This window comes from Euleptes europaea, chromosome 17, assembly GCF_029931775.1.
Source record: "Euleptes europaea isolate rEulEur1 chromosome 17, rEulEur1.hap1, whole genome shotgun sequence".
NCBI lineage: Eukaryota > Metazoa > Chordata > Lepidosauria > Squamata > Sphaerodactylidae > Euleptes > Euleptes europaea.
Window position 1 is genome coordinate 25,838,489 of NC_079328.1, and position 13,639 is coordinate 25,852,127.

At 43.4% G+C, this 13,639-nt stretch overlaps 1 protein-coding gene across 1 annotated transcript in view; it reads right to left on the reverse strand.

Annotated features, from left to right (window-relative positions):
* Positions 1 to 13,639, reverse strand: part of NFATC3 (nuclear factor of activated T cells 3) — a 66,989-nt gene that overhangs the window by 26,623 nt on the left and 26,727 nt on the right. The window contains exon 3 of the mRNA XM_056862520.1: positions 10,940 to 11,102. Coding sequence (XP_056718498.1) covers positions 10,940 to 11,102 — 163 coding nt within the window. The remainder of the gene's footprint in view (positions 1 to 10,939; positions 11,103 to 13,639) is intronic.

Below are 13,639 nucleotides of genomic sequence, written 5' to 3' on the forward strand. Positions count from 1 at the left end.
AAGTGGAGAATTTTCATTTTATGTTCCTTTGTGATCACTAACAACATGAAGGATTAAAGCATCATCTTATAATCTAATAGGCAAGTGTGGTCCAAACTGGGGATATCTAACTCAGCAGATTGGGGCCACGCTGACTAAAAAACATATTCTTCTGCAAACTTGGGGGCACTCTCTAGGTTTGCAGAAAACCTGAAAGTTAAAAAAATACATTGGTGGGTTTAATCCCCCCCAAACAAAAGTGTTGTCTGGGCACGAGCAAACAATACACCTATCTCCTCCTCCAGGCGACGGCAACAATGTTGAGGGCAGGTAAGGGAGTGCCGGTGGGCCCGGCAGCAGAGGCTGGGAGCCATGCTGGGCTCACCAACACCAGAAGAGACAAGGGGTGAAAGGAGCCATAATGGGCCTAGCGACAGAGGCTGGGAAGCACACCAGGCCCAGTTTTGGAAGCTGCAACAGTGTGTGGGGGTTGTTGAGAGCCTTGGCAGCCCCAGCAACAGCGATTGTGGCGGGGGAGAAACTGTGGTGGGCCCAGCAATGGAGACTACAAGCCCCACTAGGCCCAGCAGAAATGGTTGGGTGGGGGGTTTCCTGGGAGAACTATATGCCCAGCAATTGGGGGGGGGGGGGGGAGAAGCAAGCTAAGAAGGGGACAGAGAGCCCCCTGCAAGTATTGCAGGACCCCACTTGTAAAACCAAAACCATGAACTACTTCTTATAACAAGCAACTTGCATCAGATTAAACCTTACTTCACTGAAACAGAGTAAACTAATGATAAACCACAGAAGAAAACCTAAAATTAAGCACAAATAAGATAATTAAGCATCTAACCAAGTTGGAACTGTAACACACGGTGCGTTCCCCATGCAGCCCCAATAACTGGTGACATGTTGCTCTTCAAATACATTTTTAACACTCCTTCCACTTCATCTTATAGCTTAGAGAGGAACAATGCAGCAAATTTACATTCCCAAAAGCAAGCGTGCAGCAATAACAAAAGTGAAAGGAGACATTTGTAGGGAAGAACCTGCATGTGAGCAGAGTCTCCTTAACCCTTCCTGCGCCCAAGTATACACTAATAAATGCTCCCCCAGCACTCTCCCCCACTCCCCCCTGCCATGGTTTTTCTCTAACCAAACTTATTTCTGGACTGTGAGTATGGGGGGGGGGGGGGGACTTGAGATAAAAAAAACAAACCTAGGCTCTTTTGCAAGAAAAATAAGTAGACAGGGGAACAGTTAACCTCCCCTCCACACGGCTCACCAATTCTGCCTTTTATTAGAATTAAGCGGAAAGAAGAGCTGGAAACAGAGACTCCCATAACATGTAGTTCTCCCTGCATTATAACTGTACTACTGCAGTGAAGTAGTTGCCATTAAAATATTCAGCAATACACCCACTATAATTTTCTTGACCTCAGAGACTGAACTGCTCTCTTTTGACTTAAGCCTAACTCAAGAATTTCAAAATGTCCACACATATTTTCTCTGTGAATCTTTTATGCATATTATCATGTTTATTAAACTCAGAAACTTCACAGGAGAGCACTCACTGATATGCTTATGAGTAAGGCATACTGGTAGCAACTCTTCATCAGCAACTAGCAAGAGGAAAACTTACTATTTAAATTTAGGATCAGTTCCACAGGAATGCCTATCCCTGAGGAAATGTGTTGTCACAATTGAAAATCCACTTTTCAAGAAATAGGCAAGAGCAGAATGTCAGACTACTGCCAGCTCACCGCTCAGCAACGTTTTCCAAATTCCAGTATAAAACTCTTCCCAAGTGAGTTCCTAATTCCAACACAACACTTCCCATGTGAATTCTACCAATGGAATAATTTTTAAAACCGTCCAGAAGAAGTTATAGCAAGAGAGACTCTTAAAAATGCATTATGTTTATACAGCTGTCTCATTTTTACAAAGTGTGCATTCTCTCTCTTATATCAACCCTCCCACTCCATGGTGGCCAACTAGGAACTTGAAATTTCTTTCTAGCTTTGACATCAAAATATAGTAACAGTGAAAAAAGAATGCCTTCTCTCATTTTTTTTCTCCCACAATTGAACTTAAAGTGAAGTCATTTAGCACACACTTAACAGGCATGTAAAGCACAGGTTTTCTGCCACACAAAGCAATGGAGCCGTATTTACTCTAAGCAACTGCCACTGCGAAGGAGTTCAATGAGTCATTTTTCAGCAAGAACAAAGCTCCACGGGTCAGCTATGATGACTCTTCAAACCGTCGCTTGGAAGACTGGGACCTGGAAAAGGCTCGTTATGTTCTCTCCTCCCCTACCACCCGTCTCTCATTTCTTACATTTCCACATTGCTCTGCTGCTGTTAACATTCAAATCAGGGAACTATGGATAGTGTTAACCCCAAAGTCATGTCAAATCATGGTTTCGGGGTTAGCTCTAACCATAGTGTCAAGCTTCCAGGTGGCCTCAGACCAGGTTCCCACTGGTTCCTCCAGGGCCTGGCACAGATCCTCTTGTCCCTTAATCCCGACTCCCTTTGCTGCACAACAACGCATGGATCCCTCACAACCTCCATGCCTTCCACCTCCTTGGTGGCAACTGTCTCCCTGGTAAGTCTATAGGCCTGGCTGGAATCTTCCTCAAGAGCCAATCCCCTTGCTTCCTCTCCCAGAGGTTCTCTCGGCCCCAATGGCCTCTTCTGGAACTTCAGTTAAGCCACCCTACACCCTACAGACCTTAACTGGCCTGTAATGGGCTCTCCTGCTCTGTGGCCCAGGGGATCTCCCTCTTCCTGAGCACTTAGATGCTCCTGCTGAGCTGCCGCCTCCCCAGGCCCATCTGGCACCACGTTGGGCTCGTCTGATCCTGTCTTCTCTTTCTGTCAGCAGCCCATAGCCTCTTCCAGCCTCTGTCCTTCACCCGCCTGCCTGTTGCCAGCCTTTAAAGGCCCTAGCGGCCGGGTTAGGCCCTACCCCTCCATCAGCAATGGCACACCACTTCTGCCCTGCCCATGTTTACTTTCTGCCAGGCCATCAGAAGCACCCTGCTGTTTTCTGGGCCCCGCGGGGCTGCCCAGCTGACCACACATCAGTTGCTCAGTGTGGATATCACGGCAAAGTGAGGCCAGAGAATATCAGGAAATGGCAGGAATCAGCACACACAAAAGGGGGGAGGAGGTGCCATCAGCCAGTGTGTTCCCAAACCTCCATGGTTTGGAACACCTACTGAAAGACAAAAATCTTTTGAGGCCTAATCTTTAATGCAGAACTGATACCATGGTGAGCTTATACGCAGGTCAGAGCAAAAGAGAATTTGATTCTTAGGCATATGACTCCAATTGTGTATTTAATACAATTAACCACAACCTTGATAAGATATTGCTTAGCTGAAATTCCTGGTATGTACCTACAAGGGTTATGATAAAGTTCTTCTAAAAATGAAATCGTTAGCCAAATAACAATACTTATTTTGAGAACATTTGGGGGACATTTTGACCCATGATGTTCTCATTACTGAGGTTCCTCTCTCATGTTACACCAGCACCACGGTTCAATCCTGTGCCACTACGGTAACATGAGAAGCACAGGTCATGTGAGGGGGAACCTATGCTGCAATTCTTCTCCACATCAGTGCTCAGTTTCTGGGACGGGCAACATCATTCAAGGGGAAAGTTGCAGTATTAGCTTCCCATGCATGGTTCAGGGCTCCTTCCATGTGAAGGCAAGAAGAATATTCCATCAGCCAAACCCAGGAGACGACAAGCTCATGAGCCAAGCAACCAGAAGTACTAACATTGTTGACAGCAGACTGAACGTGAAGAACAAGGCAGAAAGAAGAAGGATATAAAGCCCAGCCTGTAGCTTACTTAACAGGGTTCATAATAAATACTCTGTCCACCCAAAAGGAGTTGCTTAGACTTATGAGTTTGAGGGTGTGATAGAAATTAGAGGTGGTAATAATCAGAGCAAGGCTATCAAAGACAGGACATTTTGGAAGACACTGATTCATAGGTCGCCATGAGTCGGAAGTGACTTGATGGCACTTAACACACACACACAATATTCAGAACTGGCGAGAAGGGAAAGGTCCAGATTAGAAATGTATGTTTCTTTCTATGGATGTCACTAGCATGTAGGCAATACTGAAAACCATGGGATTCAATAAGGTCACCTGGGGACAGTATAGGAAAGGACTAAGAACAAAATTCCAAGGAACCTTAGAGAAGGGAGGGGGGACTCTGAACTTGTCGGCAGCTGAAACCCAGAACATGTGAGCGGATGGCTAGAATCATGCACGCAAGGATGATCAACTGTGTCAAATTTTCTATTTTGAACCAATGCGTTTATTGTTCATTTCTTTGGGCAGATTCTTTTGAAGAGTTTTTAAATGTTTATAATCCATTTTTTCACATATTAAATCTGGAACTGTTGTTTTGAGAGACTGTTCTGCTCCCCAGTCCTTCCAGGCTACACAAACACCCAACTAAGTGGAAAAGTTCAGTGGTGAGTTCCACTTTTCTCCCTAAGAAGTCGGCCAGAAAGAAAATGCATAACTCTGCTAAAAATGATAACCAGCAGCTGGTTACCCTTCTCTAAAGACCAAGACATCACCCACTGATTAACTGTGGCCTAAACTACCCCAATGAATATTAAGTTATATTAGTCTACTGACATTAATGCCACCCCGGTGAATATACAACCACATGTCCTTTATGCAAAGATAGTAAATTAGACTGGTAGTTGAGGGATGAAGAGCTAGAAGTATAATATTACAAAAAGGGGAAGACTTTAAAGCATATTTATATTTACTACCAGCATCTGCTGCAGTCAAATATAAACATGCCCATATGTGAAAGAACAAAAGTTCATTCTGTAAACATAACCATAGCACTCTTCACGCTAGGAGTAACACAGAATGTTATAAATAATGAAAAAGTTACAGCACGCTGTCACTACTGACCTCTAAAAACCCTCCGCTAGTAACTGTATACTGTGACACACTACCCACCGCTTTGTGGAGGAAACTCTGCCAAGTTGTTTGTGTGTTTCTGTATCGTTTCCATAGCAAAGGTCAGCGAATGCGTAAGTTAAACTAAAGCTGGAAGGCTAAAGAGAGAAGGTCACCACAGGATAAGCTACAACAGCTTCCCTTTGAGAAACTTCCAATTGTATTAATATGTTATCAAGGGGATCACTTTGCCCTTACGGAGAGGTAAGGGATGCATAAAAAACTGAGTTTATGAAAATTACTACCCTGCATTTTAAGCCTTTTTGTCAAAGTGCCAAGAGCTATGACACACATTCGCAAGTAATGTGCCGCTCGTCAGTGGCAATATGTATCAAGGCAGGAGTTAACAGTCAAGATTCTATGCCGTTGGGCAGATCATGAGATGGAGGGCATCTTGGCCATCTTCTGGGCATGGAGTAGGGGTTCACTGGGAGTGTGTGGAGGAGGTAGTTGTGAATTTCCTGCAGTGTGCAGGGGGTTGGACTAGATGACCCTGGTGGTCCCTTCCGACTCTATGATTCTAAGAGACACAAGGGACAAATGCTTCGATAGAAATAGCGGGCCGCTCATAAGCAGGGTTGTTCACGAAACAGGTACTCTGTTTGTTGGGACAGGACTTGGGAGCCTTCTTGCTATAAACCCTAGCCTGCGACCAGTGGCATCCCCCATTACAAGTCCACTTCTGAGCACTGCTGTAGAGAAGTCAATATGCTCATTGAAGTAGGACTAATGCTTCTGAAAAGTGTAAGGAAGACTTTCTTACTTTACCTGGAGATCTAATCGTGTTGAATCGCCCAAGCCTGCAGTTGTCAGCAGGCTGGCACGCACCCTCCGCAAGCAGCTCCCTAATCAGCTGTGTGCTCAAGACGCAGCCTCCATCCTTTGTTCATAGCATCTATTCAAAGAACACCTAGTTTATTTTCCTGGAAGGCAAGTCAATCCACCCGGGGAACGCAATGTCTACCATCTTTGCGAGTCTCTCGTTGCTTTTATTGGGATACCAGAGGGTTAGAGGGGATCAGAAGGCGACTTTGTCCAGCTACAGACGACACAGCAGAATCACCCACCTGTTAACAGACTAGCCCACACAATCAAGATAAGCCTACCGCAAGCAAAGAGCAGGTGCATGGCAGAAAGGCACCTGCAAAGCCGATTGTACACACTGTCACAAAAAGAGGTCAACTGGTAAGGTTTTTAGCCAAACTTTATCTTTGGCATTTTTCAATTTGTTTGAAAAATGTTTCTTTAGGATCCAATTTTTAAGGCGGAGAAGATGCAAGCTGCGTTAAGAGAGACAGCTCCTTTTAAATTTAACCACCAAGACACAGAACAGCCCTGAAATCTTTTAAAATGTTTGCTTTCATGTCCAATGACGTGCATCGGTGGCCAATAAAACGCAAATTAACATTCAACGTTAGGCTCCAATATTGAAACCACAACATTTCCATCACCACCACCTCATCAATTCTCTTTTCAAGACCATCAGCTATTAGGCCTGAGATTTAACAATTAAGTGCCAAATTCTAAATACTCACTGATGCTAAAACTACCATTGCATGCATATGGTAGCTAGGGGCGCAAATCAAATGCAGAACAGCAACAGAATTAGACCAGACTGCAGAGAGAGAGAAAGAGAGAAGCAGGAATTGAGGAAATGAAAAGAGTGTGAGACTTTGCAGATGGGCTGATGCACGTCTTACCATACAGGGGGAAACAGTTTTGGTACCTCGACTTGTCTTAGAAAGATACAAAAGAGGATCAAAGAAACCACCAGCAAGGAAGAGAATAATCAAGGCCAGAAATGACTAGAGCATGAACAGTTTGAGTTGTAAATACAGAAGGCTCTATTTTAATATGACAATAACAGAAAGGAGAGAAGGCAAAGGATTCATCTTTTACCATGTTTCATTTGGAGTGAAACAGAAGGGGAGCGGGCCAGGTGCCTTCTCGTTTGATGCATTTACCACAGCAGACACCAGTGTAGCCTGACTGATGCATTAACTGTGAAATGGCTCACAACAATCTCTTGCGTTAGCTTATGCAAGATTGTGAGCTGCCCAAGCACGCTTCATGAGTGAGTCTGTCAATACCTTAACGCCCTTCTGGGTAAATCATCTGGACAGGAGTCTGTATCGACTCCCTGTTCTGTATGAAGCCCTGCAGACCATTGGCGATTGAAGCAGTTCTGGGTAATCACTCTTCACACTGGTCATCCACAAAAATCTGCAAGCGCTAGCTCATTACAAGAATAAGACTGTTCGCAGCCCATTTTTAATACTTACTGTTGTTACTCTGCAAAAAATTCAGCACATGGTGATTAGGTTTCTATTAATCACACATCAGAAAATTTAACAGGCTGCACTATAAAGCAGAATGAGCCCTTGTAAACCATCAGCTTATGCAAAGTTAGTTCAATAATCCCAGCTGTACACAACTACACTTTTGGCAAGCAGTGCGAAGGGCTGGTCTACAGAGGCTGCTAACAAAGAGAGTTTAATACGGTCCAAGACCAGCATAAAAACATACCAGATATACATACATAACATAACACATATAAAAGTGCATCAAGTGTGAACCCCTATACCATCTTACAATCTCTCACTCATAAAAGCTGTTAAGCGCTTAATTAAAAATATTACATGTTTAAAATTAGTATAAATATAAATATAAAATCGCTCAACCATTAAGTTCAACCCATGCACGCCTGGTCCTCATTGCTTGCCACCCAAATTTGGCCACTTTAAAAGTTATCTTTTGAAGACTGCCTCCCTTGCAACTGAGAACTGCAGAAGAAGCCCAAATAAACAATTCCATTATTGAAACACAAGAGACGATAGCATGGTTCAGACACACTGACTCTGTCTGCAAGTATTCAGTAGACCACACCATATAAATAATGCTGCAAATCTTGTACAACAGCCTTGTTGTCCCAAAATTGAGTTCACCGGGGTACGGGGGGAGAAGACGACGTTAAGATGACCAAGATACATCCTTGGTGAAGAGGAATATAGGACAACTCTGGTCTAGACAATACAGTTGCCATCGCTGCACGGACGAAAGGTCATCCAAGCCTCTTGGCTCTTCACTAGATGTAGTGGACTAATAATGCAGACATCATCAACTGCTTCTCAGCCAGAGTGGGGAACTGGAGCAAACTGTGATTGGACCAGCCGCTGCCACTCCATCACAACGTCTCCCCAAGAATGAGTATAGATTTTAAAATCTGTCATTGAAAATGTGTCAGAAAGCACGTGCCCATACCACAGAAGCAAGGAGATACACACACATATACACAAAACCATCCTTCCAGAGCTATTCTCCAAGCCTACAACAAGTGCTAAAGATTAACTCTGACCCACAAATGCAGCAAGGTGATACAATGAACTGTATGACTCGAGCTGGAGGCAGGGTGGAAACCTGATGGTCCTGTCCCGATTTGTAGGGTGACAAAACAGGGCCATGTGCAGAAGCTTCTATGTTATCCCTTGCTCCAAAAATGCAGAAAAATGTAACTTCGTAAGTTAAAAGAGAAAAGCAAGTCCCGTTCTCCCCACAGTGGCCTGACAAGGACTGAATATATGCATGACATATATTCAGAGGGAAACTGCATGTAAGTTTAGGGTCAGGTTTTTTTTTTTAAAGGAAAATGGGAGAACAAAAGTGAGGAATAAATTAGAGTGACCTGTTCAAGTTCCTGATATCTTATAGCAATCTGAAGGGTGTATGTTACACATTCTGCAACACAACCACTAAACTTCACTTTATATCACAAGGAAGCAATGTGTGGGTAAAATACCCAGGAGCTAGATGAGCACCTTGCTCGTTTAATCCTAGGTGTCCGCAATAAGCACCACGGGAAAACCCACTTGATTCCCAGAGTGCTCTGGGAGATTTTGAGTGTGTCTGTGGTATCTCTGCTCTAGTAACTGCCTAACATGAAATTACCATGTCCCCTCTTGGTGTCCTCTACCCCACCCCCCACAGAAGAGTTCCAGGCCCACTGTTTACTAGAAAGTGTTAAGTGACCTTATAGAGCAGGGTTTCCCAACCTTTCTGAACTTGTGGGCACATGTGGAATTCTGCCACAGCAACGGTGGGTGCGGCAACAAATCGGCTGCCACAAAACAGCTGCCACAGGAGGCGGAGCCAAGCACAAAATGATTGCCACAGCTTAACTTCAGTAGCACAGTGAAGATCCTTGTGCTGTGGTGGCAACTGCTGCCAAAGCAACATTTAAAAAACTCTGTACAGCCATTCAAATCTCCAATAGTCAATCAGAAGCCTTGCTGGGCAAAAAACCCTATCTTGCTCCACGCACTTCCTAAAAACAATTGGCAGGCGCTAGAAAAAGTGTCGGTGGGTGCCATGGTGCCCACAGGTACCATGTTGGGACCTCTGTTATACCAAGCACAAAATGTACACAGTCCATAAAGTGCAGAGAATATGTGCACAAAGAATTCAACATTTCCCCTTTAAGCTAGTTAGAAGCAAGGCCCCAATTCTTCCCCAGGCCCCACTTCAAAGAACTTGAAATGGATTCTGATTCCAATTTTCATGCTAGATGGTTTTTGTACTCTGGTGTCCCTATCCAAGGAGCAGTGTGAAGCTACCATAACAGAAACAAACATGGTGAGTACAAGCTGCCCCTCCTTCCCCTAACAACATAAGAAGAGCCCTGCTGGATGAGACCAGTGGTCCAACTAGTCCAGCATTCTGTCTCACTCAGTGGTCAACTAGTTCCTCAGAGGGCCAACAACAGGACACAGAGGCTGAGGCCTTTCACTGATGTTGCCTCCTGGCAATAGGATTCAGAGGTTTACTGCCTCTTAACATGGAGGTTCCCTTTAGTCACCATGCTAGTAGGCATTGATAGACCTATCCTCTATGAATCTGTCTAATCCCCTTTTAAAGTTGTCTATGCCCGTGGCCATCACTACATCCTTTGGCAGTGAATTCCACATTTTAATCACTTTCTGTGTAAAGCAGTATTTCCTTTTGTCCGTCATGGATCCATTGCCCATTAGTGTCCCTGGATCCGCTAGAGTTCTAGTATTTTGGAAGAGGAAAAAAAAGTTCTCTATGTCAACTCTCTCCACCCCGCGCATAATTTTAAAAACCTTTATTATGCCCCCTCCTAGTCGTCTCTCCTCTAAACTAAAAAGCCCCAAGCCTTTCAGTCTCTCCTCGTAGGGAAAGAGCTCCAATCCCCAATCATCTTCTGTACTTTTTCCAGCTTTATGATGTCCTTATTGAAATGCAGTGACCAGAACTGCACACAGAATTCCAAATGAAGCTGCACCACAGATCTATATAGGGGTATTATATGGGCGTTTTACTTTCAGTTCCTTTACCAATAATCACCAACACACAGTTTGTCTTTTTCACTGCTATGGCACACTGGGTTGATGTTTTCATCGAGCTATCTACTATGACCCCAAGATCTTTTCCCCTCTCAGCCTCAGCAAGTTCAGACCCTATTAGCATATACTTGATGTTGGGATTTTTTGTTCCAACGTTTCTCTGGTAAACAACTGCTCAAGCTGAAGCCCCATCGGATTTTAATAGGGCACAAATGCTTAAATCATGAGCTTTTCATTTCAAACAAACAGGCCTGCAGTTATTTGAAAGTGTCTGGCAGAGTCATTCTTTATAGTTTAAAGAGGCTCTAACTTTCAGAAAACATGGAAGTTATACAGGCAGCCCCATAACACAAATAGAACTGTACATGTTCAGCGTTAACGACAGAAGAATCAATACGGCAGCAGTGGAGATGCGCCAGGTCCCTCAACAGCAAGTGCTATTTGTCACACATGATCAGGACAGTGCTGAATTATAAGCCTTTCCTAATACCTGGGGAAAGCATTCACCGTCGTTCTTGTGGATAATCTTAAAACTGTCCACAGGATTAAGGGGTCTGTGGTAATTCAGATAAAAAGGCTTTCATCAACTTACCTTCACTACAGGATGCCCACCAGTGGATGCTTTCACAGCTCCTCTGCTGCCTTCCGTTTCATAGTGTGCTCTGTGATGAGTTTTTGGTTGCACTTCTATTTTTAGTTCACACTGTCCATATTGAGCAGGTAAAGGCCAGTCTAGGGGAGGCAACGAAGATGTGCTAAAAACAAGAAGCGCACAGATTTCAGTGAAATTGGGAAACAAACCAGAGTACTCACCTAACAGGAAAAAAAGGCTGACAACCACCAGCACTCCCCACACACACACACACAGAGTGTAGACTATTACAAGCCATTTGCCAATATACATAGGATATCCTCTGCATGTGGAAACAAGAGGCTTGGCTCCTAGGCATCAATGAGCATCGCTAAACAAGATGAACAATTTACCCCCTTCCCCAAGCAGCCTTGTGCCCCAATGGGTCAATGGACCCCCAGGAACATAATGCAGGTCAAGTGGGAGGAACTCCAGGAGGAAGAGCGGACATTCACCTCTCCCTCCACCCCAAGTGGAACAAGAATACAGGAGCCAAGCCACAGTACCCTCCCACAAAGCGAGCTATAGAAGTTACCTCTATTACACACAGTCATACATTTTCCAGACACAGGAATAGCTTTAAGAATTCTTTAATAACCTTTACCTAGGGTTGGCATAATGGCCCACCAAGCTGTCAGATGTCGTCAAAACACTGGCTCTAGACAAGACCACCACCGTATAGGGTGGCAGCCTGCATTTTTATTTCATTCTGGCACTGTTAGCAAGGGCAGGAATAAGGGCTACTTCCCCAATCCATCCCTGTAACAGTCATGGGTAGATTTACTACCACCGCAAAGCTTCTCCTATTTGTCACCCCTATGTACATTCACTAAATTACATTTTTAAAAGCTAATTTTTATAGTTTCACAATAAAGGTCACCACCATGCCAACAGGTAAAATCAGCAACTGCCCATACACATGTATTCTCTGTTATGGACCTGCTCTATAGAATGGCCTGGAAGGCTCCTATATTTCTATCATTTTGCAGCCTATGTTAAACAATATTTATAAAGGAACATGACTGCAGTCTATTTAAAGGTTTGTTGTATCTTTCATCCTTACTACACTACTTTTGTAATTCCATTTCTTTTGCTTTATAATATCATGCCTGATACATTTTTCTTTTTACACTGTTTTCTAGCTTTCTGCAATCCTCATGCTATTGCACTGTTTATTGGATGTCTTGTGCTGTTGGATTACATTGCTATACCGTGTGGTCTCCCTTGAGTCTCAGCAAGAAAGAGGGGCTATAAGGTAAATAAAATTTAAAAAATTAGTTAAGTATTACATTTGTTGACAATTGAAGTATCTTGTAAATAAAGCAACCAAGTCAACACAACCTTAACAAAAGCCATATTTGTCCTTGCTCTAGCTCTTCTTCATCCATGACCTGCTCTGTCCTCTAACCTTTGGGGGAGATGCCTTATTCCACATATGATTACTTCAAGAAGCAAAATGGACAGATGCAAAGCAATGTTTTATTCTAGCTCTTATCTATGGAACTTTCCCAAAGGGAGCCTGTTCATGCCCAACACTGCAATCATCCAGAAGAAATGTAAAAATGTTTTTATCTGGGCAAGATTTGGGGAGACAATTTGATATGGTCAGCAGGAATTTGTTTTATAGGTCCTACCAGCACTGCACTTTACATGTCAACTTGTTTTAGGGAATAATATTCTCTGTTCTTACTAAAGGGAAAACACAAATTTTATAAACAAAAATGAATGGACATTATTTTGATTTTGTTGTCAAAGCAATATGTAAGCCTAAGAAGATCAGACTTACATGCCAGATAAAGTTATATGCTCAACAAAATTTAAACACAAGGTGGCTCTCATACAAAGCAAAACCTGCAGTTGGAACCATAATTCTTCTCTACTATAGCAATAAAAACTGTCTTACTCTAACACTATTATTTAAGGAAGTAGACTATAAAGCCAAGAAATGTTTTTTTTCCTCTTCAGTAAACACCTATATTATTCCAAAATGTTCAGTACTGGGCTCACATTTCTGCACTCAAGGAAAGATTCACAAGCAGCAGTTCAGAGGCTATCCAAGTTTTTCTCCAGAGCATAAGCATAGCCACAAACCGTTTGACATAACCTCAACTACAGCTTGCAATCGTCATCAACAGTACTCTGAACAAGACTGATATTTAACTGGAACAAAGCACAGTGGTGTTTTTTGAGTCATTATGTGGATTACTTCAACCTACCTGCAAAGAATTAAAAGTGTTTCTGTCTCTCCAATGTCCTGTCCCAGGAGCCACTGAACGGCTGCCCAACCAGGGCTGAGCAACACTACCACCCACCCTTTCTACATATTTAGGAGATAAAACATCCAGGAGAAACATGCCTCTCTCAAAAATGTAAGACCAAGAAACTGAATTTCCTAGTTGCTTATCTGGACTGCAAGGGAATGGATGGGATGTGTGCATGCCTGCCCATCTTAGAAAAAAAGTGTTAAATATTTATTTCATTTATACTCTACCTTTCTCTCCAATGGGGACCCAGAGTGGCTTACATAGTCCTCCTCAATTTTATCCTCATAACAACCCTGTGAAATATGTTAGGCTGATTGTGTGTGACTGGACCAAGCTCACTGAACAAGCCTCCACGGCAGAGTGGGGATTCGAACCTGGGCTCCCAGATCCTAGTCCA